Source organism: Eleutherodactylus coqui, chromosome 1, assembly GCF_035609145.1.
Source record: "Eleutherodactylus coqui strain aEleCoq1 chromosome 1, aEleCoq1.hap1, whole genome shotgun sequence".
Lineage (NCBI taxonomy): Eukaryota > Metazoa > Chordata > Amphibia > Anura > Eleutherodactylidae > Eleutherodactylus > Eleutherodactylus coqui.
In genome coordinates, this window is record NC_089837.1 from 401,588,463 (window position 1) to 401,612,962 (window position 24,500).

At 44.3% G+C, this 24,500-nt stretch overlaps 1 protein-coding gene across 1 annotated transcript in view; it reads right to left on the bottom strand.

Moving 5' to 3' along the window:
- Positions 1-24,500, bottom strand: part of FARP1 (FERM, ARH/RhoGEF and pleckstrin domain protein 1) — a 187,308-nt gene that overhangs the window by 62,432 nt on the left and 100,376 nt on the right. The window contains exons 3-4 of the mRNA XM_066580313.1: positions 14,468-14,572; positions 3,871-3,913 (exon numbers count right to left, since the gene is read on the bottom strand). Coding sequence (XP_066436410.1) covers positions 3,871-3,913; positions 14,468-14,572 — 148 coding nt within the window. The remainder of the gene's footprint in view (positions 1-3,870; positions 3,914-14,467; positions 14,573-24,500) is intronic.

Sequence of the window (24,500 nt, forward strand, 5' to 3'; positions counted from 1 at the left end):
TACATTTTTCTTGGAGACTGGGTGACCAAAAAAAAGCACAGTTCTGGTGTTCTTTATTTTTTCTAACGTTGTTTACTGTGCGAGGTAAATAATGCGTTACTTTGATAGATCAAACTTTTTTGGAGAGATACCAAATATCTATTTTTGTTTCCTTATTTAGATTATTTTACTGTAAATATGGCAAAAGTTTTTTTCTTTTTTAATGTTTATTACATTTTATTTGTTTATATAATTTGTAAAACTTTTTTAAACATTTTTTTTCATAGTCCCCAGAGGGGACAAGAACTTTTGCTGCTTTGATCGCTCCTACAGTATAATGTAATGCTATAACATTACATTATACCACGATCTAACAGGCATGGCTTGATATGCACTGTATAATAGCAGCCCTGGGTTCTTTCAGAAGGCCCCCCAACTGCCATGACAACCGCACGATAACCCGCAATCTCATCGTGGGGGCCGTATGGGACCCCAGAACATCGGTCGGGTCATTTAAATGCCGCTGTCAGAATTGACAGTGGCATTTATAGGGTTAACAGCTCCGATGAGTGGCGCAGCTGATCAGAGCTGTCGCAGGCGGGTATCAGCTGTAAGAAACAGACAGCACCCGTGTTGCATAGAGAGGGATCAACCGCCGATCTCTCTCCATACATACCCTGAACCTGCAGGACATAACTACAGATCCTGTAGCATTGAGGGGTTAATGACCACCAATACGTTTTGATGGCGGTCGCTAAGAGGCTTTTTTCTAATGTGCTGTCTTTTTACAGTAGCTGCATCAGAGGCCTGACACTGATCTCCCTTGCCAGGGAGAGCGGTTGTTCAGCTGGTGGATAACAGCCTGGCACCTACTCAAACAGCGGGCACCAGAGAAACCCCTGATCCCCGCCGTTTAACCCTTTACATGCCAAGATCAGTTTCACTGAGGCATGTAAAATGCTGACAGAGGTAGGGTGCTCCCTCTCCCCCTCCGACCCTCCGTGTTGTGATAATGGAGGTCACTTTGGGTTGCTATGACACCCAGAGACTTTGAGTCTGCCAGCTACAGTGGCCTATGAGGCTCAGCTTCTGGCTGAACCTTATAGGCTTTACAATACACTGCTATACTGAAGTACAGTAGTGTATTAGAAGAATGATAAAATATGGTGATATTCAAGTCCCCTACTGAGAAAATTTTTTTTTTTGAAAAGTAAAAATAAAAACAAAAACAAAAACACACATACACAAAAAAAAACAAATAAAAACTGCCCAAACCCCCCTTTACTACATAAGAAAAAAAAACACATGTGGTATCACTGCATTCATAATGACCCAGAGAAAAAAAGGTTAGTACATTTAACCTGCACGCTGTACATCATGGAAAAAAAAAATTTGCCAATTTCGTCCTTACAAAATAATCTCATTTTACAAAAAGCGGAATAGAAAGTGATCAAAACATCACATGGATCAACAAATGGTACGATTCACAAGTACAACTCATCCCGCAAAACAAAAACTCTTTCACAGCACAGTTAGGGAAAAAATGTTAGGGGTCTTTCAATGCAGTGATAAAAAAAGACAATACATTTTAATTAAAAAAAGGGTGAAAATTGCGTTAAAAAAAATCTGTATCAATTTAGTATTGACATAATCCTACTGGCCTGCAGAATTTATTTAACAGTTATACTGCATGGCAAGTGTTGTGAAAAATAAAAAAAACATGCCAGAATTGCATAGATGTTCCCAAAAAATTGGATAAATGAAAATTAGAGATTATAACGCAAAAACCGAGCTTTTATGGAGCTCTGTCAATGAGAAAAAATGCCATAGATCTTGGAATGCTACAACACAAAAGCTCATTTTTTACATACAAAAATAGCAAAACAAACTTCATTAACTTGGCATCGCCAGAATCGTACTGATCAGAGAATAATGTTATCATGTTATTTATTGTGCACATTGAACGTTGTAAAAAGGAAATCCAAAAAAACAAACAAAATGGAAGAATTTATTTTTTTTCGCAATCTCCCTAAAAAAATAAAATAATAAAAGTTATACAATACATGATATATACCCAAAAATGATGCCATTAAAAATGTAACTTGTCTTTCAAAAAACAGACCTCATATGGCTACGTTGAGAGAAAAATTTACATGTTATGGCTCCTGGAATGAGATTTTAAAAAAAAGGGGAAATTAGTTGGCCATTATGGTGCAAATAGGATTTCATTTCACACAAAGAGGTTAATGTATGCAAGAACTTTGTTTATAGTGGTTAACTACGGTTTTGCCAACTGTATAATACACTGTTTTCTATGCTGTGTCCCTGTGATGTAAACCTACCTTACCTACTGTTGACTGTGCCACAACGAATTACATTTTTCTGTTAGATCATGCAAAGCAAACATTTTTACAAATGGAATAGTTTAACCCTTTGCAATCTAATTTTGGATTCAGGGTTTGCTAGGGGGATTTCTCTTTCTGCCATTATACAATGGCGCCATCTGCTGGCTAGAGCCAGTACTGCGGTATGGGATATGATGGAGAGGCCCCCAACAGAGCGGCCGGTAAGGTACAGTAAGAATACCATGCTGGACGTCTTCCGACATCGGAGCTGTACAAGCCTTCAATCAGAATGTCTTCAGACGTCAGATGGTGGATTGGAAAAGGTTTTTAAAAAAAAGCCTATGTGGTTAGATATTGCTGTTATAGTTATGGCACGCTCACTTCCGTATCACCTGACCGGCAGCAGAGGACTCCGTAGCGGTTTCTGGGTGAGGGATGTGAGTGCTCAGTATGGTGAAAGGAGTGGTGTTACATGCTACACAAAAAAAAATGGAATGGACTTTTGACTCCGTTTCTGATGCGGAAATGCTGCAAATCTTTCTGCTTCTGAACATCTGCCGCATATCTTCATTGGGGTTTTTTTTTTGCCTTCCTCTGGATCAACAAGGGAAGGGGTGGAAACAGACTGAACTAGATGGACACTGTCTCCCTTCAGCCTAACATACTATGTTACTATGTATCTGCTACATGTGAACATACCCTTAGCATGCCCATCTAATGTATTGGGCAGCAGCCACTGCTAGCGCACTTAGGGCTCATGTCCACGGGCAAAATAAGAATTAAAATCCGCAGCGGATTTTAACTCTTCTTCTGCCCGCGGATCCGCACCCCATAGGGATGCACTGACCACCCGCGGGGTAGATAAATACCCGCGGATGGTCAATAAAAGGGATTTTAAAAAAAATGGAGCATGAAAAAATCCGGACCATGCTCCATTTGCATGCGGGTCTCCCGCGGGGACGGCTCCCGCGGGCTTCTATTGAAGCCTATGGAAGCCGTCCGGATCCGCGGGAGACCTAAAATAGGAATTTAAAAGAATTACTCAACCGGAGCGGGCGGGGAAAGCCTTCTCTTCCTCACGGCCGGATCTTTCTTGCTTCGGCTCGGCGGATGTGCCCGGCGCATGCGCGCGGCGTGCCGCCGGCGTGACGAATTCATCCGCCGGCCGGAAAAGAAGATCCGGCCGTGAGGAAGAGAAGGCTTTCCCCGCCCGCTGCGGGTAAGTTAATCCTTTTATATTCTTATTTTCAGCGCTCATGTCCGCGGGGCAGGAGGGACCCGCTGCAGATTCTCCATGGAGAATCTGCAGCGGATCTGATTTTCCCCGTGGACATGAGGCCTAATTCTTGTCCTGTGAAGATGATCTGGGCAGTGGAGATGAGCCAATAAGACAGGTTCACTCACTGCCAATGGATGAAAGGAAATGAAAAGAACCCCAGGTGGCATTACAGGACGCCTATAGCAGCAATATATAGACTAGCATTTTTCAAGAAGGATTATAAATCTAATGCAAAAAAAAAAAAGGCAACAAACATAACTGACTTACTTCTGATTTGCTTAACAATTGGTTTCAGCAGGTCCAGCCATACCTGGAAAGACAACAAAAAACACAAATTTAGATGCACTGTTTTCACAGCATTTTACTGCATCAGTTGGTTACAACAGTTCTCTATATCCTAAAGCATTAGGTTCTGCAGACGGATTCGATACAAATAGAGAAGTACTGGCAAGCTATAAGAACAGCTCTTTACCCCGCTGTGTACAGGATACAGAACTAAGCCAGTGTCTAACTATGGGGAAATATGGGGAGGTATAGTACCAAACAAGCACATGTTCCACGAAGTCATAAACAAATAGTTTGTTCATTATTATACACGGTACATTGACAGGAGGGCAAAAAAGTTTAAAAAAAGTTAATTTAATGAATGTAAAAAAAAACACATGGTGGGCCAAGTAGCTTGACACCACACTCTTATGAAAGCGGTCTTAAAGAAAATCTGTCTTTGATGTCCATAGCAACTAATCACAGCGCAGCTTTCATTTTACCTCACAGTACAAGAAATGAAAACTGCGCTGTGATTGGTTGCTATGGGCAACAAAGATGGATTTTCTTTAAGACCGCTTTCCTACGAATGTGGTACATTTGCCAATCATCAATATAGGCTATTATATATACACATACATACACACTGGTAGAAAGCCCTCGAAGTGCGACAAGTACAAGCTATCGCTCTACACCCAGGCTTAGGAGAATTAGTCAGTATAATTAAGATGACTACTCTTAAAAATACAGTACATCCAGAAGTTGTCATTTAGCTGCAAACTCAGCATGCAGTTACATCTCAGGCAGATGTACAGATGATTAGAGTTGTGGTGGCATTACATGAAGGGTCTTGGCTCCCGAGGCCCTAAAAGTGGTTCCCCCCTTCACCTATAAATAGGCTCTCAGAGGCTCCTTGTGGACCTCTTATTCCACTTGTATGGAGCATGTTAACCACTAGACGCTTCTACGATGCAGAGAAGACATTTCACCAGATTTATCGCCAACAGAACATGCATGGGACCATCTGGGATGCCAACTTTGACAGCCTACAAGTTTGCACGATGTAGAGGCTCAGTTACAGTAAATGTGGAGTGATGTGTCACAGGATACCATACAGAACCTGTATGCCTCCATGCCCATCCGTATCACATCTTGTATCCAAGCTAGAGGCGGTACAACAGGGTACTAGAATCTACATGCCCGCCCATATCACATCTTACATCCAAGCTAGAGGCGGTACAACAGGATACTACAGCCTCCATGCCCACCCGTATCACATCAGGTATCCAAGCTAGAGGTTGTACAACAGGGTACTAGAGCCTCCATGCCCACCCATATTACATCTTGTATCCAAGATAGAGGCGGTACAACAGGGTACTAGAGCCTCCATGCCTGCCCGTATCACAGCTTGTATCCAAGCTAGAGGCGGTACAACAGGGTACTAGAGCCTCCATGCCTGCCCGTATCACAGCTTGTATCCAAGCTAGAGGCGGTACAACAGGGTACTAGAGCCTCCATGCCTGCCCGTATCACAGCTTGTATCCAAGCTAGAGGCGGTACAACAGGGTACTAGAGCCTCCATGCCTGCCCATATCACATCTTATATCCAAGCTAGAGGCGGTACAACAGGGTACTAGAGCCTCCATGCCCGCCTGTATCACATCTTGTATCCAAGCTAGAGGTGGTACAACAGGGTACTAGAGCCTCCATGCCCGCCTGTATCACATCTTGTATCCAAGCTAGAGGCGGTACAACAGGGTACTCAAGCCTCCATGACCGCCCGTATCACATCTTGCACTGCCTCTAGCCTGGATACAACAGGGTACTAGAGCCTCCATGCCTGCCCGTATCACAGCTTGTATCCAAGCTAGAGGCGGCCCCTAAGGTTCAGTTCTCCACAGTGAATTATCCTTTTGCTCGGATATTCCTATAAGTGATTATAACGTTACAATCACACATATAAAGTTTCAGATTACTCTGACTACTCCTTCTGGGTGAGGGATTTTTTTTTCCCTCACAATCAGTGTAATTATAATGAAAAGGCGTCAGCAATTTCGAATGCACAAAATACTCCGGGCAGATGTGGAGGCTCTTTTGCCTGTTGCCCCACTGGACTAATTTTTGTAGACACTAATGGAATTTTTTTTAAAACTTCAAATTTTTATTTTATTCTTGCCTTGTCTAGTTTAAATATTTCCGGGTAAACAACAGTCCAACGAGGTCGGTCGTACAGTGCAGCCCAGAACCACACACTTATGAAAGCTGCCCCCCCCCGCCCCCAAGAAAGTCTTTGTTGCCCATAGCAACCAATCACAGCGGTGCTTTCATTTTACCTCAGCAGTATAACAAATAGCAACAAATCACAGCGCAGCTTTCATGTTACCTCAGCAACAAAGACAGATTTTCTTTTAGACAGCTTTTATAATAGTATGGGTCTGGGCTGCAGCGGGGGCGCAGCGTGTAGCTACAGAACGTATGCAAGCGTGTATGTGGAATATTAAATACTAGCTTACCGCGTTGCTGCGAAGACAGACAGACATACATTCATTCGTTTTTATATATCTAGATAACAACCAATCACAGCGCAGCTTTCATGTTACCTCAGTGGGGGGGGGGGGGGGGGGAGACATCTCCCCTCCGTTCCTCCCCCCTCTCCCCCGCCGCTCCCGGACGGGTCAGATTCTAACCCTATGCCCGGGCCAGCATCTATGTGGACCTGCTTTACTTCATTTTCATACTGCGGCTGGTCCGTATGGCTCACCGTCGGACTTGCACAGTACAGATTTTTTATTTTTTTTTAAACTCCTGCTTTTCCTGCAAAATCCACGTCCCACTGATATTGCAGACGGGCCACAGGTCGGACGGCTTCCATTGACCTCAATGGAAGCCATCTGTGCAGGAAAATGAAGTGTGACGCGATCTTTCATTCGCGAGCAGAAACCGCAATTGGTTTCTACTTGTGTGCATGAAGAAATTTTTCCATAGCATCGTATGGCGGGTTATTGCTGCAGAATCTGAAGGCGGACGCAAAACTAGCAAAAATACGCCCGTGTGCATGAGGCTAACTGAATGTTACACAAATTATTATAACTCTGTTGTGGGGCTAGTACCCTCATAGAATAACTGGAAACATAAGATAAATATTACATATCATACCAATGTATTTCAGCACTTATTAAAAAAAAAAAAAAAAGGTCTTTGAAAAAGTTCAAATTTTGGAATTGTTCATAGATTTCTGTTACTAGAAACTTGACAATAGCCTACACAAAGAATCCTTTCTAAACTAGTGACTTGCAACATCATGCAGAGTGACTCTGCATGTATGTCCTGAGTTATGACTACATGCATTAGCAATTTCCATTATTACAGACATGTCCTAACAACTAAACAATGTCCATTTGAATCCTCTAATACTAGTATCAAATATCGACCAGTAAATGTTTGCAAATTCAAGATTTCTTGATGCTTCACATTTAACGCGTCTCTTCTCCATTTCTGAATTTAATGCTGCTTCCGAACAACCAAAGTTGGATGTGGCTCACTAAGTACAAAAGTAAGCAAAGACAGTTTGCTTACTTTCTTGAGTCAAATTTGCACTAAAATACTTAACCACCTCCGGACCACATGACGTAAATATATGTCATGTGGTTATGGAGTGGGATTGGGATCACAGTCCGCTTCATACCTGGCAATCAGCTGTTTCTGGCAACCTCAAGCAGCTGATGTGATCGGAATGGGCTCTGATTGCGGCAGTTAACCATTTAGATGTTGCGTTCGATGCTGGCTATGTCTAAGCAGACAACTGGAATGGTGCCCCTTATAGTGCCTACCCGCAAAATGATTGCAGGGTGACAATGGGTTAGCATGGCAGACAGAGCCTAGTGTAGGCTTCCAGGGCTGCTATGCTTGAATACCTTAAGCCTTGCATGTGATAATGCTTAGTAGGCAACATTAAAAGACAATATATTGCAATACTGAGGTATAAAGTGCATACTAGGCCTACAAAAATAGGGCTGGACTCACTACCCATCGACGCCAATCATCTCCAGGATTCCCCAAAACTGTCAACTGAACTGGGGCACCGTTGCCACTATCAGAGGCACTTCATCTGCCACCCCTCTCCCTATACCCATCCCTCTTCCTACTTCTCAACAGTGACTCACCTATCAGCTACTCTTCTCTCCCCAAACCCACCATCTAGGATGGCGGTAGCACTTGGGCTGGGCGTGTATACACCAGAAGGGACTTTATTTACACACGAGTGCCGCGTTGGTTCAGAGGCATCATTGGTGTGGTGCCAATGAGAAGAGCTGCCCCACGGTCTGAAGGTAAGGGGAAGCTGCAGCAGACATCCCTGGGACTTGATCCGCTGCCCCGCACAGCGACTGAAAGCCCTGGGACTTCCCTTACCTGGAGGCCAGAGCGATGCGCTTCACTATGTAGGAAGGCCCCATACATGCAGCTGGACTAAGCAAGGTAGCACTGGATACCGGCAGGTTCCCCCTGGGTCACGATTCCGGGGTGAGCAGCGATTCTTTTATGTGTGTAGAGAGATGGAGCAGCGGGATGAATGTGACAGAAGGGATCCCCCCTGCCCTCTGCATACCACTGGTATGAGGTGAGCTGCTGGGATAAATGCTGCATAACACCTCTGGACTCTCTAGGGGACAATAAGAAAGCATCAGAATCTCAGAAGGTACAAACTTCAAATCTAGTTCCAAGCAGCATCCAGGGTGTAATCAATCACAGCAAGGATTTCTTTTCATTGGCTTGAAGAAGACTGCTGTGCAGCAGTCGAAACATTGCTGGCTGCAAAGATGGAACAATAAAGAGGGGTATTCTTTTGAAGAAATGCTTGCTGTGATTGATTACACCCCGGATGCTGCTTGGAACTAGATTTGAAGTTTGTACATTTTGTATGTAAAGTCCACATCCTGACGAGCGTGCATCATTGCCCTTTATCAGCTCCCTTATTAGTATAAGGAGTTTTTGTGTGCGACAGCCGTTTATTTGAAGATGGACACTAAGAATCTCAAAAGGTGCTGCTGTATTGCCACAACCAGTATAGATTTTGATTGAAACTTCCAATACTGTATCCAAGCAGCGACGACATATGATAGACCCCCCCTCACCATCTACTAACTACTATGGGTGGTCTGGAATGAATACTGAGATACAATTTCAGTGGAGTCCCACTGACTCGTTAACCAACTCAAGTCATCCTCAAGAAAGCCAGAATAATGGAGCTTTTGACCCCATAGGCAAACAATAGACACTACTTCCAATGAAGGCCATACTTAAAGAATTGTTTGTGGCAGTCAAGGTCTTTGCAGACCAGATCAAGGACCTAGGGCTTTAACAGATCTAGAACGCAAAATTGATGACATAACAGCTATAGAGGACAATAACTAAATTGAGGGGCTGGAGGTGAGACTGGAACTAATGGAAGCCAAATATGAGGAACTCGCGAATAGGTCCCGACATTCCAACATACATATCTGGGGTCTCCCAGAGACAACCACCTTAAAAGAAGCAGCACTTAACCTCTTCTCAGCACTGCTTCCCAATGCAGATCAAATGTCTTCAAGAATTGACAGGATTCACTGAGCCCTAGCTTGTTCATCGAATCCAGATCTTCCTCCGGATGAGATTCTGAGATGTGAGACCAACTACTATCAGCAACAAGGCAATTGGCCCCATTGCCTGGTCTACCTTCCTTAGTTCAACCCTTTGCAGATATTATTCCCTCTACCCTAGCTAAATGTCGAGCATTAAGGCCAGTTACCAAAGCTCTCCAAATAGCAATCTTAAATATAAATGGGGGCTTTCCATTTGCTCAGATTTTTCAACACCATGGGAGATCCTACTCAGCCAAAGCCTTTGATGAAGGTTGTCAAGCTGCAGAGAATGGCCAGATTTCTGTTGCTATACCTGCCACAACTAAAGGTCTACCACCACGTCCTAGAATTCCTGGTCTGCAGCCTTGATCTTGTAGATACTTATATCCTCGGGTTACTATAGCAGAGCCCAATGTTTAATGACCCTGATGCAATTTTACTAATCAGAAAATCATTAGACTTGGTACCAGACAAGGATGCCACTTGTCTTCGGCCCTGTTCACTCTAGTCATCGAACTTTTAGTCTTAGCTATCAGGTGTAACATCAATATAAAAGGGAGTTCAACTGGGCAGCACTAAATACAAAGTAAGCCTCTTTGCTGATGACTCTCCCCCAACCCTCAATCTCCCTACCCAATATCAGGAACTATGAGTTTAAAGTAAATGTTAGGTATAAACTTGACTGCTTGGTTACACTCTATGTAAATGGTACTTCCTACCTTTAATAAAAAAAAATTATCAGCGTTGACGAGATGGGACACCCCTATCTTGTCATGAGTAGGAAGAATCAATGCCATAGAGATGGTTATAGTACCAGGTTTACAACATCACTTTAGGTGTCTCCCTATACCCATTCCTCTTCCTACCTTGAAAAATAATGCGCTAAAAGTTTTTTATTTTACTTGGGCCCACAAAAGGACTAGAATTAAGAGCTTAAGCATATTCTACCATAGACGGCTAGGAGGTCTTTCCGTACCTAATTTAAATATTACATTGGTGCAGAGAGTCCAGTTGATGGTGTCCTCTAGAGGCCATAAAACTCCTCTTTGGGTTAAATTTGAAAGATTGCTCCCCACTCCTTGGCTTTCTTAACGTGGTCTATGGAACATCTGCTGTCTGGTCTATTCTCACAGCAGAGTCTGTTCACATATTACGCACTCCTTCTTTGGAACAGTACTGTTACGTGTGCTGCTGAGACATGTTGTATTACTGTGCTTCCAGCAGCACAGCACACTCAGGGTTAATGATTGAGCTGGCTGGGTGTGGTTCTTCCTGCTAGCCAATTCCCTGGGTCTGGGCTCACATATAAACCCTGGTCAGTCTGAAGCCGGTCTTGTACTGTTTGGATGTATCTGTGACATGTGTCCTGTTACCCGCTATGTGTTCTGTTGCAGCTTGCGATGTGATCTGTGCCTTGTGGTTCATGTCAGTTTGTAGATTTATTTTGTGACAGTTTGGTCTGCTGAGTTTGTTTGCTATGTCTGCACTAGGTTGGCCCCTAGGGCCCTCTAGTAGATGTGTCTTGCTAGTGTAGGGACTGCAAGATACGAGGGACCTTGCCGGGGCTTGCAGCTTAAGTTCATTGGCCAATGTACGAACTAACACCTCGCATTTATATTCAGCTTATCATCTGCTATTAATGTTTGCATTGTGGCTACTGTATGCTGTGTATTCTGGCTCTGTGTGTCCTGTTGTTCAGTCCCTGTGGCATGTGAATGCATCCTGTTCTGCTGCGTGGCTCCTAGGATCAGCTAGGGCCCAGATCCGAAGACCGCTGGGCTGCCCTTATTGGGGCAATGTCCCCGCTTAGGTAGGGCCAGTTTATCCTCCCTGTAGCACAGGGCCAGTTGCCTGATACCCGTGTGCGTACCCAGTCCCCTCTTGGTCACAATCGTGTGGGCCCTAAGCTTAGTCTGTCCACACGATCGTAACAAGTACTCGGATTAAATATGGTCTATTCACCAGATATTCCCCAATGCTTCCCATGATTCCTAATCCTAAAATTTCCCCCAAGCCTGGATTCAGCTCTTTAAATTGGTGAAGGGTAGTTGATTAGAACTCCACCAAGTAGCGTTAGATCGAAACTATACTCTGTACAATTCCTGAACAAATTTAATCCACCTTAACAAGAAAATTTATGAATTAAGACTTTCATTTTCTTTATTCCTTATCCCTTCCACTCACTTCCTAACCCTACTCGATTTGAGTGTAAATGCACATAAAACCCATTCCAAAAGGGTTTATTTCAGTGGTCTACAGTATACTGAATAGTCCACCAATTGAAGGAAAGCTTTTATTTATGTGAAGATGGGAGGCAGATATCCAGATAGAAATGTCCATTGAAAGATGTCACTATTGTTGCATTACTATCTCAAAACATAGCCACCAGATCTCCTCCATGGAGACTTCAATAAATAGTCTTCATAGAACATATTTGGTCCCTCAACAATTGCATCATTAATTTTCCCTCTTATTCCCAGTTTTGTTTTTGAGGCTGTCAAGCCATAGGTGACTATCTCCAAATTTGGTGGAACTACCAGGAAGCTGAAAGGTTATGGTCACAGGTCCATAGCTTACTTAGTTAGGCCTCCCTCACACAAGCGTTTGCAGAAATGCAGCATTTTTCAATGCTACATTTACTGCGCTCTCAGCAGTGTTGTCATGCACTTTTGACAACGTTTTGGCAGCGTTTTTAGGACAGCTTAAAACGCAGCCAAGGATGCTAAAAAAAAAAAATCATCATTACTCATCTAGCTGGTGTGGTCTGGTCCCTGCCGCTGTTCTCCGGAGCTCTTGGCCACTTATCATGGCCGACAGAGTATTTTCTGCTAGTGACGGAGACTGAATTCCCCGCCTCCAGCAATAGATTCATTGAGTGGCTGTGATTGGTGCATCGAGCGCCAGCTCTGATTGACGGAGCCAGCTGACACTCAGCGGCCTCAGCCAATCAGAACAATCTCTTGCTGGAGGCGGGGAATTCACCGTCAATAGCAGAAGATCCTCTGTCGGCTTGACAAGTGGCTGGCATCTGCTAGGCGAGAATTCCTTTTTTTTTAACGTAATGCAGCTAGCGCTGACATTTAGTGCTGCCAAAAACGTGGTACCAAGTTGTGCCACGTTTTCAGCAGCGCTGAAACTTCTGCCCATTCATTTTAATGGGTGATGCAGGGCTGAAAACGGCCAAGGATAGATCATGCATCCTTGCTGAAGACGCTGTGTTTTGACACTTGAGAGCAGCCCCATTAAAATGAATGGGAGCGTTGTACAGCGCTTAGCAAAGTACTGAAAAAACAGAGAAAAACACTGTACAAAAACATCTGTGTGAGGGAGGCCTTAACTGCTTGTTTGTATGTCCTGTTCCTAGGTTTCCTACTGTATTTCTTCTGCGCGACTAACCTCCAGGATTTAAACACCAAGCTCATAAACTCCTATTTGTATGACCACAAGAATCCATATAGCTTCCAGGTGGAAATAGCCAATTCTTTCTTTCCACAAAGTTACTAATAGATTTTCTACTATAATGATATATGAAAGAACTCATGCTATAAGAGCTGACACTATGCTCACCTTCTCAATACCATGACAACCTTAGATCAACTACATAGATGCTCCAAGGCTTCGCTATAATGTACTGTCCACCTAAATAATACACTAGAGAACCTGGTACATTAATACCTCCCCCTATCCTTCCTATTGATGACACTAGTGTCTTATATGGATTCTTGACGGCCTTTTGTAATGTTATCCCCCACCAAATTTACCTTGCCAGAGTCTATAGAAATACTATCGCCTTTTATTAAGAAGCTTGTATATCTTTGGCTTCCTCATACAATGCTATGTCTGCGCCCTGCGAGGGGAAATTATAAAGTTTCGAACTATACTTTGTTTGCATGTTTAATCCCAATAAATCCTTTGAAACAAAAAAAAAAAAAAAACAAAAAAAAAAAACACTACAACTCGCCCGGCGAAAAGCTCTTTCAAACCCCATTTGATAAAAAAAAAAAGTGATTGACAGCAATTCACTTTAAAAAACGAAGTTTCTTTACTTTAAGAGTATTAAAACACAAATCTATATAAATTTTATACTGCCATAAGTGTACTGAACTACAGAATAAAGTGACGTGATTGTAAATACAGTACATTATATGCAGCATATAAATTACATTGTACCAAAAAAAAACAAGCCCCTGTATAACTATACCAACGGTAAAACAGTTATGGCTCTTAGAGGTGACAAATGAAAATAAAAACACTTGTAGGGGTTAAAACTCTCTGTAGTCCATTCCAGATGGAAATCAGTGGTGGTCAGAGATTACTTCAGCCATGTGATCCTCTCATATGCATCTATGACACATAAGATTATTTTGACTGGCTTTCCCCCTTAAAGGGGTTGTCCCGCGCCAAAACGGGTTTTTTTTTTTTTAACCCCCCCCCCCCCCCCCCCCGTTCGGCGCGAGACAACCCCGATGCAGGGGTTAAAAAAACCACCCGCACAGCGCTTACCTGAATCCCGGCGGTCCGGCGTCTTCATACTCACCTGCTGAAGATGGCTGCCGGGATCCTCTGTCTTCATGGACCGCAGGGCTTCTGTGCGGTCCATTGCCGATTCCAGCCTCCTGATTGGCTGGAATCGGCACGTGACGGGGCGGAGCTACACGGAGCTACACGGAGCCCCATTCAGAAAAGAAGAAGACCCGGACTGCGCAAGCGCGGCTAATTTGGCCATCGGAGGGCGAAAATTAGTCGGCACCATGGAGACGAGGACGCTAGCAACGGAGCAGGTAAGTATAAAACTTTTTATAACTTCTGTATGGCTCATAATTAATGCACAATGTACATTACAAAGTGCATTATTATGGCCATGCAGAAGTGTATAGACCCACTTGCTGCCTCGGGACAACCCCTTTAAGGTTCCTGTAAAGTTTGAACAACATAGGCAAACAAAGTTGATGAATGATGTTAGTTGATTTAATAACACATACCATCATTTTCCGATGGTCCTGAAACTCCAGTCCAAAGTAATCCCCTTCAAGCAGATTAAGGTGGCTGCAGACAGCATCTAGGAGGGCTTTTCCAGGGGCTCTTAACTAGAATGACAAAGAAAAGTAACATTTAGAATCAAAGCTTGCAAACGCACAAATTGAACAAAAATAAAACTACATTCAATCATATTTGAATGATCACTGAACTAAAAGACAAGCCATGTGTGATTTTGTTGTTTTAGCAAATAGTGCAAAGGCATTGCGTTTTAACGCCGCAGATTTCCGCCATGGGAGAACCCTAAAAAGCACTGTGATTTTCCGCGATGAACCCATCATTATGATAAGTTCATTGTGGAAAATCGCGGCATGCCGTGATTTTTATACGCGAGTGGTAAATCGCGGCTGATTTCCGCTCGTGAACACCGGGCTGTGCTTTCCATAGTTATCCTATGGAAAGCGTCTATTGCGTTACCCGCGTGCGGATTATCACCGCTGATAACGCAATGATATATTGTCCGTGGACAGGAGGACTTGCTGCAGCGGTTTTTACCGCATATCGCTCACACAGGTCAACAAAATACGCGGTAACAAACTGTACAGGACTTTCAGCGGTGCCTCGAACACACAGCACACAGAGTGCGCCATCTTGGCAGGTACCACGTGCACATACACGCCAAGATAGTGTATGGGGGATTGTCGGCACGCAGCAAGTAAGCAATGCATTGCATGCACCCTGCATGGGACAAATGCCCATAGCGCGCCGGAGAAAACGCTCCTTAGGCCACTCTTACACAGGCATCTTTCTCTGTGTTTAATGCTACGCTTTTAGCGCAGCGCTAAACGCTCTCAATCCCTACTGTGGCTTCCCAGACAAGCGTTAAAATGCAGCGTTTTTAACACTTCCTTTTTTCAAGCTTTGTCCGTTTTATTGTCTTGCGTTTTTGCAGTTTTAAACACAATGCTTTGGCCATTGAAATGAATGGGGTGAGTTTTCAGCGCTGCTGAAAACGCAGTAGAACGTGGTTACCGCGTTTTTGACTGCATTTGTAGAAGTGCTTTTTCGATTCTCACCTTATAAGCTTGCTTGGCTGCATTAATAATTGTGCTGAAAACGCAGTCAAACGCTGCTGAAAGCACAGAAATTGCGGCATTAAAAAAAAAGCTGCGTTTCGTCCCAGCACGTGTGCGAGTGGCCTTAGGGTCCAGACAGGGCATATTTGCTGTGGAATTTCCATACAGACCTTACACATGTAAATTCTGCATCACTTACAATAGCCGCAAAGTGGATGAGATTTTGAAAATCTCACCTAAAAGCTGCAGAAACAATCTGCACAAAACCCGTACGGAAATGGATATGTGAATTCAGTTTCGAAGCCTCTCCATTTTATCGCAATTTCTGCTGCGGAATTCAGCTCTTCTACACAGGAATACGCGATAAAACCCACTTCAAAATCTGCACCAAGTGGGACATTCCGCTGTAAATCAGCCTTACTTGGACAATAAAACATTATCTTTGCTAGAAACATCAACATTTACACTGTGGAGGGAAGTCAGCAGTTATTTCTACATCGCAGCCTCAATTTACAGTTTTTATAGTCTAGACAAAAGTTGAGCAACTTTGAAAATACTTTTCAATTATTCATCTGGTGCTGATCTTGCGCTATTGCCTATATCACACCCCAAAACTGCATTAGCAGTTCTGCTAGATGTCACTGGAGACAGGTAAACTTCTTCTTAGACACATCCCAAGCATTTGACGGAGCTCCTACAATGCAGTAGATGACTTGTTTCATACATCAACATGACTGCATAGCATCTGGTGGAAACATCCTGCTGCCCAGAATTACAATGGTCACAGCAAGAACTGCTAGGAGATTTCAGGACTGAAACTGCCTTTTTAAGGCCTTTAAAAGAAATGATTATTTTTCAAAGAAACCTTCAAATGGGCGAAAGTGAATGATCGTTCAGTCTAAAACGCATGCCAACGACCAAACGACGAACTTAGTCGTTCACTTTTTGCTCGTTCATTCAAATCACCGTTGGCTGGCTCACTTATTCAGTTTAACCAGCGCTTGTTCAGTCGTTCTTCACTTATACAGAGAATGTGAACGATTGAGCGGTTTCTCGTTTGAACGCGCCAACGATGTATCTGCTGTATAAACAGGCTGCCTGACATACTTTGCTCGTTCACACGAGAAATTGGCTCCTCTAAACAACCCTTCGCTTTGGACTTTGATTTAGCCTCATTCACACGAGCGCAAAATTCACGCCGAACTTAACCGCGCAAAACAATCGCTGCTAAGTACGTAAAAAAAATAGCATGAATGGACGATTTCCCGCTATCAAGCCACAAACTTAATTAGCAGTGAAATTGACTATTCACATGATCTGGTGCGCAGTGTTGCAGAAAAAAACGCGCTGCTGTTCGGAATTCCCACTGTCGGTAGAAATCCTCCTAATGGCTTCTAATGTGTAAACTACAGATACGGGTCTTCCGACCGCTGGACGCAGCTGAACTCTCTCATTCCATTGTTATCCAGATCCCATAGGAGTCTATGGACATTCCTGTGCATCGCACACCAAACATAGGTCAGGTCCCATCTTTCACGCAGCAGGGAATTTCAGTTGGGGTTTTCCATTAATATTATTTAATCCATTAACCCTTTGCAATCCAATTTTGGATTCAGGGTTTCCTAGGAGGCTTTCTCTTTCTGCCATTATACAATGCCGCCATCTGCTGGCTAGAGCCAGTACTGCGGTATGGGACATGCTGGAGAGGCCCCCGACAACAGAGCGGCCAGTAATATACAGTAAGAATACCCTGCCGGACATCCTCCGACATCGGAGCTGTACAGCCTTCAATCAGAATGTCTTCAGACGTCAGACAGTGGATTGGAAAGTGTTAAGGTGCGATTTAAAATTCTCCCCTCTGAACGTTTTCATAGGATTCCATTGATTCTACTAGTCGCAATTGTTTTTGTGCAGGTAATACAGTGCACGTTTCACGCTTCTGTGAATGAGGCCAAAGATTGCAACTTGTGGATCATTAAAAGATAATTACAAAATATTTACACAGTTGTCCTGTATTCAAATTGCCATTAGCAGCCTGTGGTGCAGGGTCCAGAACAGCTATTCTAGCACTCCATGCCGTCAAAATAACAGAAACCCATTACAACATCCAAGTAAATAAGCACATGGAAGCAAAAGATGCTGATGTCAAACCTTGTACACAGTGTGATGTTTCAGCTACTTCATAAGCCTTTCACTAGCCCCCATTATAAAATATTACTAGCAATTAAAGATGAGCGACCATGCTCTGATAAGTCAGTTACTCGAGTGAGCCTCGCTCTTCTCGAGTAACTACATTCTTGTCCGAGCGTGCTGGGGGGGGGGGGGGGGGGCGGCGTCAGGGGTGAGCAGGTGGGGAGAGAGAGATCTCTCTCTCTTTCTCTCCCCCCCGATTCTCCCCACTATCCCCCGCCGCCCCCTGATCACCCTCGACAAGAAGAGACAGGTTCGCGCGGATGCTATCTGGGCACAGGGTTGGATTCAGCTGCGGGCTCCCACATCCGAAATCCGACCCGTTTGTGTGCAGGCAGCCTAAAAGTTGTATACACTTTTTATGCTGCCTTTGAATGTAATGATACTTATCATTCAAAAAAAATTATGTTAAAACGAGTGAAAGTGACCACTAGAGTTCGGTTTAAGCGTGAGCCAACGACCGGGCCAAGAATCGTTCAAATTGCGCACTTTTCACGTTCATAGTTCAGTTGCAGCAGGACTAAAAATCATCATTGGCTCGTTCACTTCGCGTTGCATTTAGTCAATCCTCGCTCAGTGTTATACGTAGAAATGTGAAGCTCTGAACGAGAAGTGAACGATTCTCAACGAAGATCTGCCTGTCTAAACAGCTACAAGAGCGCCAATGAGTATGCGGCGACGTCACTCACTCGTTCAAATGAGGATCGTCTAATTACATAATCCGTCACACGTGTCCTTTCAGGCAACTGCTGTGCATTTTGAAAGTTCAGTAAAAAAGCAGCATGGCCGGCAATTGCCATTTCCTGAATAATAACTTATCAGGTGGCTGAGAAACCTGAAAGCTGTAGGATTTGCCTGTGGTGGGCTGATAATGGCATTCTATAAAAGGTGCGCACTATAAAGCAATGTACGGAGCTTACAGTCATACAGCGGCAGCGGATCTCCAACTGAGATCTGTACTCGCTAAAGGCTACATTTCCATAGTACAGCCTGTTCTTGTGATTGTCTCTTCCAGGGTTCACTTCAAGCCCCAAACTAATTTACTTTACAGAAATTGGGATGCTCAGCATTACAAGTATTAAAGGAGATGTCCCGAGGCAGCAAGTGGGGTTATACACTTCTGTATGGCCATAATAATGCACTTTGTAATATACATTGTGCATTAATTATGAGCCATACAGAAGTTATAAAAAGTTTTATACTTACCTGCTCCGTTGCTAGCGTCCTCGTCTCCATGGTGCCGACTAATTTTCGGCCTCCGATGGCCAAATTAGCCGCGCTTGCGCAGTCCGGGTCTTCTCCTCTTCTCTATGGGGCTCCGTGTAGCTCCGTGTAGCTCCGCCCCGTCACGTGCCGATTCCAGCCAATCAGGAGGCTGGAATCGGCAGTGGACCGCACAGAAGAGCTGTGGTCCACGAAGGCAGAGGATCCCGGCGGCCATCTTCAGCAGGTGAGTATGAAGACGCCGGACCGCCGGGATTCAGGTAAGCGCTGTGCGGGTGGGTTTTTTAACCCCTGCATCGGGGTTGTCTCGCGCCGAACGGGGGGGGGGGGGTTTAAAAAAAAAAAAACCCGTTTCGGCGCAGGACATCTCCTTTAAAGTGATGGTTTATATTAGCATTTGAATAGGATGATTTTCACCAAACTATTTCTTCCGCATTGATTTTTACATTTTTTTTATTTTTTAGCATAGCATTTCAGTTGGAAGAACACAGCGCAGTTACAGAGTTCCCATGCCACTTCTATGCACCTCCGCAACATGATTCCCAGATGAGATAACCCCTGGCCTACACTAGTTATATCATGTGTGTCATTCAACCTTGTGACCGGATCACCGTTTCACATCCCAGGCCTTGCTTCTGACACAAAAGGGGAACTTTCTAGTTAAATAGCAAACTTTCATAGAAAAGCAATAAGTGAGAAATGAGGAATAAGCTACGTCTGTCACACTACAGACTATTACACATACAGATAGGTCATAATGTAATACAACTTATACTATACTTCAAGCTCCAACTAGATTTTTTTTAGTAGTTTACCAACATAACATTCATGAAAAAAGGGGAAACAATACTAATAAGGCCCAATGTCCACGGGCATGTCAGCTGGCACACCGGACGCATCCGCCGTGCTGAAGATCCAGCCGGCATGGAGGAGACCCCCACTGGATCTGGACAGGTAAGAAAATGTGTTTCCCTGTCCATACCTGCGGGTATGGCTGGATTCTACTGTGGGATACAGATACAGCAGTGGAATCTGTGCGTGCAAGTGGACATTGGGCGTAATTGCCACGGAATTTCCGTGCAGACTTTCTGAAGGGAAATACCACCTGCAATCTTAAGCCCGAGATTAAGCAGCAAAAATCTCGTCCACACGCCGCAAACAGTCTGTTGCAGCCAAGCCGCACTAAAACTGACATGCTGGGAGGAATTCAAAGCCGTGGCATGTCAATTATCGCTGTTTCCACTGCGGGCTCTCTCTTCTCAATAGGGAGAGGTAGCTATGGCGGAACAAGCCGCTTTCAAAACCCACAGGACTTCAGCTGTGGAAATCTCACAGAATTTCCGTATGGTCCCGCTGCGGACATTCCGCGGGATTTCTGCTCCGTGTGAAGCCAGCCTAAGGTGTTTTCATGGCAAAAGAGCCTCACATCACTTTGGGGATGAAGGATCCTCCAGTGAGGCTGTCACAGCTACAGCAAAGGATCACGAAGTTTCTTCAATTGCTTTCGATGGGGTCGGTGATGCTGCCGCTGGGCCTACTGAGAACAAGGCGCGGTGCAATACGAGAGCACGCAAAAGTTAGAACATGGCACGATTTGTCTCATGCGATTTTATTGCCTGCGTGAAGCCGGCCTCAAGTCTGTAGTGCAGGATGAAGTCTCAATGCCAATCAGCCTCTCCAAGCACTCCAAGGACAAAGATAAATTATACTTTTATTTTGCCAATTCACCCATTTCACAAAGTTTCAGACGTCTGAAGTGAAAACATAAGACGTAGAGCAAATAAGTAATTTGCACCGCTTTCTTGTCATTTTTGTAATGCCAACAGTTTAATTTAGAGCACAAGAAATCCCCATGTGCAGTTATAGACCTCTCCAATGCTAAATGGCATTTTAAGAAAGCCAAGCAAGCTACCAGGAAACGGACATGTAATCACCGCTCCACTGAGGTGGAACCACCCAGCAATTTTAGGCTAAATTAAGTAAAATCTGGGAAAGAGTGATTCTTACATGGTAGTGTACAAATTATAGGCCAACTAGTTCAGGGAGCTTATTGAAAGACTAAATAGCATGCCATGCAAAACACACAAAGATTATAATAGGTAGTAGGGCACCTTTGTGGAAACCAATGCCACAGATGTCCTCAGAAGATCTGTCTGTTCTACAGTCACATCAGAGTTGGAAAAGTTGAATACAGGAGAGGGGACTGGAGCAGACACAGCCGTAAATCCAGTAAACAGAGATTAACAAGCTTTAGTTATGGGTGCATGGGCAAAAACTAGACAAGGAGTTTAAAATCTGCACCAAATTCTTCATCAGGACATGTATCTACTCAGTGGTTAGCAGTTGCCTTGCAGCACTGGGGTTCTGGGTGCAAATCAGGACAACATCTGTATGGAGTTTGTATGTTCCCCCTGTGCTTGGGTGGGTTCCCTCTGGGTACTCCGGTTTCCTCCCATACTCCAAAAACATGCTAATAAGCTGAACCTAAACTGTGAGCCCCAATGGGGAAAGAACCCAATATCAAGTGATGTACAGTGCGCCGGCATATGTCTGCACTACCGTAAATAACTGAATTAAAGAAAGTTTTTGAAATCCAACGTCTGTCCACTTGATTTCAGATACATAGGCAATAAAGAATCTTATTAATCTCTACTTAGGCCGGGCTCACACATTTTACCACTGTGAGCCGCCGGTAACGGCATTGATTACGCGCCCATACAGAACAATGGGCTCTCTTGTGTGTAATACACCGCAAACTAGAACATGCTGCATTCTTTTTGGCGTTCGTGTATTACATAATTCCTACTCACAAATGTGAGCATAACTGAGTATGGCAATACATTTGACCGTGTATCACACGCATAATACGTTCTAATCATGCGCACGTGTGAGCCCGGTCATTATCGTTGCTGTGCTACTAGCGGCTGCAGCCCGCTCTCCTGTATTCTGCCGATTACCTGGAGGGATCTGCCTGCAAGTCAGACGGAAGCCAGCAGCAATGCATCCTCTACAAGACCAGACCAGGTGGTCTATACCCAACTAAACAAGGTCAGAGTGGTGGGTCAACTGGCCTGACCAGTGACTCTCCCCATGCACATGATAGGGCTTTGCTTTTCTGAACGGTTACAAGTTATTATAGAGCATTTTTATTACACGAGTTCTAGTCTTAATAAAAATCTATTCTCAAAAAGGATTTTAAAAAATAAGTTCATATAATATTTCAACCCTTGCACCAAAAAGGTTGCTTAGCTGTAATGCGCTTGGCTACATGATGGATTTGTCTTCTATGGATCCATTATAGGGCACCCTTAGAAACATAAACCTGTTGCTTGTTCCCTCCTACAGAAGGTAATGTACAGTGTGCGCAGGGAGGGCCTGCATCTCGTGGAAGCATGGGGGCTCCACGTCCCTTTGCTCTTGCTACAGTTTTGCCATGTGCCCTTCGTCTGAAACATGATCAATGGCATCAAACTTTTGATCTGAACCAAATTGTTCCTTGTGTGCAGCTGAAGTGCCTTACCAGCACTAGAAAACCAACCTCTCACAGCGATGACGTCTTTCTCTTATGACTCATTAAATGTCCTACATAAAGAGTGAAGAGAACATTTCTTTTAGCTGTTGCATCAATATCTAAAATAGTTATTGACCAGCTTACTTTTCTGTGTATAGCACAGTGTATGACTGACTTTATACGGAAGGAAACGTCGTTCAGTGTTTGCATGCAGAAACTGAAAGACAAACAAGGCTGAAAGACTTCTCAGTCGTCGTTCCGTCGGTGCATGCATTTACAGTGAACGATATTCAGATTCTCCCTGGATCGCAGGGATCCGAACGATAATCGTTCAGTGTAAAAGCACCTTAGGCCTCCTTCACATGAGCGTGAAACGCATGCTGTATAACCTGCGCAAAAAAAATTGTGGCTAATAGAACCAATGCACTGCTAGGATGGGAAAATTAAGAGTGTTTTAAAAAAAAAAAAAAAAAACACACCTTAAAATAATAGGACACGTGCAACTGAAATTCCCAGCTGCATGAAAAGATAGGACCTGACCTAACTTTGGTGCGCAAAGTGCAGAAGCCTCCATAGACTCCTATGGGAGGCTATGTGAGGCAGCCGGCAAAGTGAGTTTAATTCCCCAGCAGAGATGTAGGAAAGCCAGGGGGAACCACCTCCTCTGCATCTTCCCTTAATCTCAGCGGGGCTGCAGGGATATCCCCTGCAGTGTTGAGACAGGGGTTCACCTGCAGGGAATGTCCCCAGCAGCCAGGGGGATCCCTTATTCTTCCCTGTGGGTAAAACCCGGTCTTGCCGCTGCTGGGGATATCCCTCTAGCCCCGCTAAGATAAAGGGAAGGCTAGCAGAGAAGGAGGTTCCCCCAGGGCTTTTCTTCATCTCTTTCTCCTCCCAATGTAGCAGTGATTTTTTAAAGCACCATGCAGCTCCCAATAGTGTGAAGGGGCAATTTCACCACTGATAAAGCTCTTGACTTGATAATGGGAAATCGTCCATTCACGCTATTTTTCACGCAGTTAGTCATGATTTTTTTGCGTGACTAATTTCTGCATGAATCTCACACTCGTGTGAATGAGCCCTAAGTGTAGTAGGAAAAACACAAACAGACTCAACAATTAGGACATGGCTGCTGCTCATTCTGAGTAATTGAACCATTAATTGAAAGGGGAGTTTTGAAAATAATAGCAGTGAGGAGTTAAACTGGTGACGTCATTGAATCTGTGGAATAACGTGTCAATTTTGGCCCTTTAAGGTAGGAGGGTGACAAATATTGCATATGTTGGTTATAGTGCATTTCCTTCTAACATACTAGTGGAAATTGGTTGTTCCAGACATTGTTCTGATGAAGGACATACTTTGATTAAAAAGTTGATTAAGGCCGCCTGCAGACAGCCGGGTCAGATCCGGCAGCGAGAATTCTCGCCGCGAGACCCGACCCAAGCACCTGCAGAGAGTAGCGCGTAATCACCCGCGCCCCGCAGCTCCGGATCTTTTATATGCCGGCTGCCGGCGCATGCGCAGAACGGAGCCGGCGGCGGGTGAGTGACGTTTCTGCGAGCCCCGCACAGAAATAGAACATGCCGCAATTTGTTTGCGGCGTGAGATGTCGTGCGGCCAAACCGCCGCTGTCTGCATAGGATTGCGTTCCGCCGGGGAATTTCCGCCCGTCTGCAGGCAGCCTGAGAGTGGAAAACATACAGAAGTGAAACAAACTATAGGCGGCTCAGCTAAAATGATCTAAAAAGCCTTGAAATGGCAACCCATACTTAAAAGACGCAGAAGAAAACATGGAAATACTCCTCAAATGGATCCAAGAAAAGCCAAAATGACAAAGACTCAGCCAATGATCACCTCCAGAACATTCAGATGACAATAAAGTGAAGCCAAGTTAAGGCCCATTTAGATGGGACGAATGTCGGGCAAACGATGCCCGACACTCGTCCCCGCACATACTAGCTCTCGTGCTGCTGCGCAGGAGCTAGTATCACTGACTCACAGAGGGGATGCTGCAGGAGATTTCACTCTCCATTCACT